Genomic DNA, 6,161 nt, shown 5'->3' with positions numbered 1-6,161 from the left:
GTTCTCCTTTTTATGGGTTGCCACAATTCTTTTTTTTTTTCCCCTCCAATTTTCGACCCAAATCTTCTTTTCTCCAATTTCGGCAACTTGGTTGCCACAATTTTTTTTTCCTCCCATTTTTGGCAACTTAGTTGCCACAATTCTTTTTTTCTCTCTCCTCACTCTCCTACAATTTGGGCAACTTAGTTGCCACAATTAGTTTTTTCCTTTTTGGGCACTTCTCCTTTGGGCACTTCTGGGCAGCAATTTTTTTCTCACTCCAACCATCATATCATTTGTCACTTTTCTCTCGTATTTTTTGTTAGAATTTCAACAATAGTGTTTCGGAATTTTTTTCTTTCCTCCTTTTTCTCATATAACTTCCAACAATACATATTTTACAAATAAATTCAATTTTTTACAATATTCAATCAAAAGGCTAAAATTTTTATTTATAATAATTTAACGTTCAATAAATTGTTTTAAATAATTTAATTTCAAGTGATGATGTCATAATTCCCCCGGCGCCCCTTTTTAAGATTTTGTAGGCCCAGTTGTAATTGAAGCCTTGGACTGTACGAAATGTTTTGCACTTGGTTCAGTCGTCATAGAACAGCGAGTCATTACGTAATGCAAATCTTTCATGACAATTTGACAGTCCAACTCAAGAGATTCTTATCACCTTTATTATCTTCCTCATTCACCTCTACTTCCAAGTTCCAAAGCACTCTATAAAACAGAAGAGCCTTTAAAGACAATAACTAAGTTCGTCTTTTGTTTAGAAGTTCTCTTCTGCTTATTCTTGTAGAAGCTTTGAGGTAGGAGTCTACTACCATTTGTAGTGTAGTTATGCTTTAATTTGTACTCTCTCTTTTTTTCCTACAATTTTTGTTGTTGATATATCTTCTTGATATCTTAAAATTCATTGAAAAAATAGATATAAATTCTTTGATTTTTATCGATGAGACCCCAGAAAAAACTCTACCTTTCCAAAGGGTTAAGATTTAATTATTTTCATAAGAATGAGTAAGTTATAAAATTTGGAAATAACTATATAATCATTCCATATTTTTAGATGCACAAATGGTTTTTATATGGTTCATAATTGTAATGATCAAATCATTTTATGAGTGTAGCAAAAATTGACATGGTTGTACTTGGTTTATCCAATTACTAAAAATTATAACTAGTTCAGAGAAGTTTCATCATGTACAGGTGAGTGTACCTATTCCCTCGTGTTTGTGTGTGTTTGTTTGATTAAAAAAAAAAGGAAAAAAAAAAAGAAAACCCTAGCACAGAGAAGTTTCATCATGTAAATTTGGAGTCTCATATTTTCTCTTCTTTTTGGGTATATATATAATTAGAAACTAAACTAAGCTCTATGGTTGCATTGAGATTTGTTTTAACTTTTATGTTTATGAAGCATCTCCCCTTGACTTAAGTTGAGCAACCAGAAGGTGCCCTTTATTTAGTAACCTTAGATAACTGAATTTTTTAAGTGTTATTATTTCATATATACATTTTATCCATTCCAAATGTTTCTTACTTCTATCTTTTAAGATTTGACCGGCTATGCATTGCAGAGGGATATGGGGGCCAAGAGAAAGATTAAAGCAATTGAACTAGATTTGAAACTGATGGAAAAAGCTTCGGCTGACATGGTAGCGCTTAATCAGGATCTTATCTCCAGAGCGAAAAAGAGTAGTGATAAATTGCAGGCAGTTCACAAGAAATTGTTTAAAGTAAGTATTTCTAAAATGTTGTCCGATTTTGTCTGCGAGTACTTGTAATCTTCAAACTGAAAATCTCATTTTAGAGGCTGAATAATCCGAGAACATTTAATGACATCTTTAAAACAGAATGAAGAAGATTTGCAGGACATGAAAGCAACTAATCAAACTCTGACTGTTCAGCACATCAATATGAGTGGTGAACTAAGTGATATTCGAAAGGAGATAATAAATGTAAGTATATCTTTCTTCAAGGACAAACAATCTTCAGAATTTTGACAGTTATCTTTCTGGGGGATAACTTTCAAAATTCTGAAGACAACGTTTAATAGAACCTGCTCATTGATGAAGACAACTTTTTAAACTGGGAGTCCATATGCAATGTAAACTTCTAGTTTAATAGCTTTTGATCTTACTTGCTGAACTGCTGTAATTTTGGTATCTTATTTCTGTTAAAATTTGTATTCTCTTGATGCTGACACAGACAGGTGTACATTGAGATGTTTAAATGTTGTTTATACTTTGTTACCAATGAGGTAATGTCATTTGATTATGGGACCTCTATAAAGTTAAATTTACCTTTAATTGCAGAGTTTAGGAAATTGTGGAAGTGCTTCTTATATTGGAATCAAGAGAATGGGAGAGCTTGACTCTCGACCATTCTATAACGCAGTTAATAGAAAATATTCTGAAAAAGAAGCTAGTGATAAAGCTGCAGAGCTTTGCTCAATGTGGGTAGATTACCTTAGGGATCCCAGCTGGCATCCTTATAAGACTGTCATGGGTGAAGATGGAAAAACTGTAGTATGCATTCAATACTCTAATACCAGCATAAAGTTTCTTTTCTTTTTATCTTTTTAGTTCACCATATTTTTCAAAGAAACAAGTTTAGCCTTAAACTAGTTTGAAACTATCTCTTCCAATTCACTACTTGGTGATTTATAAGACAATTCAAATGTGTTATTTAAAAACGTCACATGACTCATTAAAAAAGCCATGTGATTAAAACTAAATGTGGATTGTCTCTTCAATCGTCACATAGTGAATTGGAGGAAGAAAACTTCAGACCAGTTTAAAGCTAAACTTTATCATTTTTCAAATATTTGTTATTGGACAAAGTTTGGTTCCAACCTGGTTTGAAACTATCTTTTCCAACCCATTACATAGTGATTTATAAGACTATCCATTTGTATTATTTAAACTAGTCACTAGTTGCCATCTTACAGTCTCTCGATTCCAACTTTCCCAACTTTACAATAATTAAACAACTTTGAGCACACTATAATAAGACTAAACATATCGTTTTGATCATGGTTTGCCAATATTACAAATTAGAGTTCTAAATACATAAATTCCTAAACCTTTAGAACCTAACAGAGAATATGTGAATTGAGAACATGCAAATACATGAAGAATAAGGTGGGTGAGAGAGAGAGAGAGAGAGAGAGAGAGAGAGAGAGAGAGGTACTGTTGTTGTGGTGAAGTTGATTTCCCTGCTGCAACTCCTAAACTTCATGTGTTAGAGAGATTTTTTTTTTTTTTTTTGGGGGGGGTGGGGGAGAAAAATGTGTTAGAGAGATTGAAAGAGACAATCCAAATATAAGAAATATATAGAGTTGAAGCTTTTGTCTCTTTTATCAAAAGAAGAGGAAAGGATGTAGAAGATTTACTAATTTTTTTGGTAACAATCATATATCAACATATGAAAGGTTGCATAACATTAGACCATAATATAAATGGAGTCTATTATGGCAACACAATAGAAAGTATGAATAAATGCTGAATGAAAACAACAAAGAAAAATATTGGCAGCTTAAAAGATTGACATGTATCCATAATTGTTTGCCTAATGGCGTTATTCGTCATATCATACCTAATAAATGGAAGAAGTTACAACATATAGAGGAGGTGAGGAGGTTGTAATGTATTGGTGGCTGTTAGAATTCCATATAATAGCAGCATTTAAAGAGTTTGAGTTAACGGAGAGACACATGATAGAATTGGAGATAAAATTACACCTAAATTTAAGGAGATGCTTAATAAATGGAGAAATGCTACGTCTACAACATTTTTACAACAAATCACAGGTGACTAGTTGTTATTATTTCAAATTTGAAACTAACACTAAGATTATTATTTTGCCCCAACAATAACAACCAATAATAACTTGCCACTTAGGATTTGTTGTAAAAATGTTGTAGACATATCATTTCTCTAATAAATGTCAATCGGTAAATTTAAAAATAAAAAATAAAAAAAGAAAATAAATGATGATATGTTGCTGATGTAGCTTAACTGGATGACAAGTCAGCTTTTAGATATATATAGACAAATCACATGACTCATAAAAAAAATCATGTAAATATAACTATACATAGATGGTCACTTCAATCGCCACATCATGGGTTAGAGGAAGATAGCTCCAAATTAGTTTTAAACCAAACTTTTTCCTTAATTATGCTAGACTCAACATTGCTTTCTACAGGTTAGTTTATATTTTAAATAATTCGTTAGTGTTCTTTGGAAAGGTTTATGAGGCTTATTGTAAATAGTACTTTATCAACTCTGCAACTTGGTCTTCTAGCATTTGTAGTTCTATATCCAACAACAATGCCACCACCTTGCTCTTCTAGTCTCCTTGATTGATTGGTTACTAAACTCAGTAATCATTATTTTGATTTTAATGGTAGACTGCTTCATTAGTCATTATCCCCACACATGTAGGAATTTTTTTCTTGCTCAGACTTCTTGCTTCAATTTTTTTCTAAATGAATTTGCACCATGTTCTCTTTTTACTGCCTTTCCTTTTTTCAAATTGTTATTAACCGGTTCATACTGGATTTGGTTGTGCAGGAAATAATTGATGAAGAGGATGAGAGATTGAAAGGTCTAAAAGATGAGTATGGTGAAGAACTTTATAAGGCTGTGACCACAGCCTTGGTAGATATGCATGAGTACAACCCAAGTGGTCGATATGTAATATCAGAGCTATGGAATTACAAAGAAGGGAGGAAGGCATCGCTGAGAGAGGTAGTATCCTACATTTTGAAGCAATGGGAAACCCCCAAATGAACGAGGAACTGAAGGTAAGTAGTTTTATAGTGGAATCTATGGACATGAATAGTGTTGATTTCATTTGTGTCTTAATAATAATAATTATAATTATAATAAATGAATGAAATTTACAATATTAGACATGAATAGAGTGTGAATTTCATTTGTAAATCTTAATAATAATGATGATGACGATGATGAGTGAACTTTACTAGGCATTGTGTAACCCCATGACCCTGCTGCCAAAGGAGGGGGAAAAAAAACAAAAGAAAAGATCTGACATTTTCGGTATCCGTTACACCACTCAGCAAACATTTCACTTTTATGGTATTTGAAGGTGTAATTTGCATGTATACGTCACTTATGGTTCATACATTGACTTACATTTTTGTTATATTGATAGTCTTTATGTACTGATTAAACATAAGACCTTTAAATGATATGAGACTGTTGTAGTGCTACCTTTATCTATTGTAAAATGAGCAACTGTGAAGCACATATGAAATAGATAGTTCAGATTCCTTGGAAAATTTTGTTTACCCTTGAACCCAGGCCACCCAAGCTATTATTATCTTCTGTGGAAATGAATGCACAATAGCCAACGGGTTAGCTTCTCGTACTACCATCTTTTACTACACGGACACCTCACATCAAATTTGCCCTTGTTGTATTAACCCAGAAACACCTTTTTCATGTTTGAAGGGATTCTTACTGGGCCAAACTTATTTGGTTGAAAATGAATGTTCATGCACTAGCTTTTGTGTTTTTTGAAACCCCATTGTATCATTGGGGAAAACAAAATGAGTAGTTTTAACTACGTTGCTCGGGGTATTTCTTGGAACATTGTTTTCCTTTTCACTCCTTGGACTATCTAGTTAACTAGCAATGACATTATTTTCTGTAACAAATTTATCATTGCGTCACACTTCATACACTCTCCCACTCTATTGAATTTTCTAATCTTAGATTGTTAGTGCCAAGACAATTCGACATAGATTAGTCGTACATTCCTTGTAGCCTGGCATCCCACTCCGTCCAACGTTGCTAAATTAAATATGACCAGACGTTCGAAGGGGAATCCAGGTCCAGCTGGAGTGGGTGGTCTCATTAGGGATGAAAATGCTTGCTGCGTCCTAGGCCTTTATCTCATTATTGGATGAACTAATAGTGCTTTTCCAGAGTTCTGGGTTCTCAGGTTTGGCTTACTATTAGCCTGAAATAGGGGATTTAAGAGAGTATTTTTATTTATTTATTATTTTATAAGAATCAAGAGATTATTAGTTAAAATTTATTCTCTTCTTATTACTAAATGGATGTCTATTACACACACCCTCCCCTCCCCCTCACAAATGACCTTAACACTTATATCTCTTATTGCAGGAACCTAAGCACATCTGT

General features: G+C 33.1%; 1 protein-coding gene across 1 annotated transcript; it reads left to right on the top strand.

Annotated features, from left to right (window-relative positions):
* Positions 1–742: 742 nt before the first annotated feature.
* Positions 743–6,161, top strand: LOC111987233 (factor of DNA methylation 3-like). The gene is made up of 5 exons (XM_065760259.1): positions 743–797; positions 1,563–1,721; positions 1,839–1,943; positions 4,563–4,795; positions 6,144–6,161. The coding sequence occupies exons 2-4, from the start codon at positions 1,569–1,571 to the stop codon at positions 4,779–4,781; spliced, it is 477 nt and encodes a 158-aa protein (XP_065616331.1). The 5' UTR covers positions 743–797; positions 1,563–1,568; the 3' UTR covers positions 4,782–4,795; positions 6,144–6,161.

Source organism: Quercus suber, unplaced genomic scaffold, assembly GCF_002906115.3.
Source record: "Quercus suber isolate HL8 unplaced genomic scaffold, Cork oak 2.0 scaffold_360, whole genome shotgun sequence".
NCBI lineage: Eukaryota > Viridiplantae > Streptophyta > Magnoliopsida > Fagales > Fagaceae > Quercus > Quercus suber.
The sequence above is the reverse complement of the archived record's forward strand: the minus strand, read 5'-3'. Positions and strand labels throughout refer to the sequence as shown.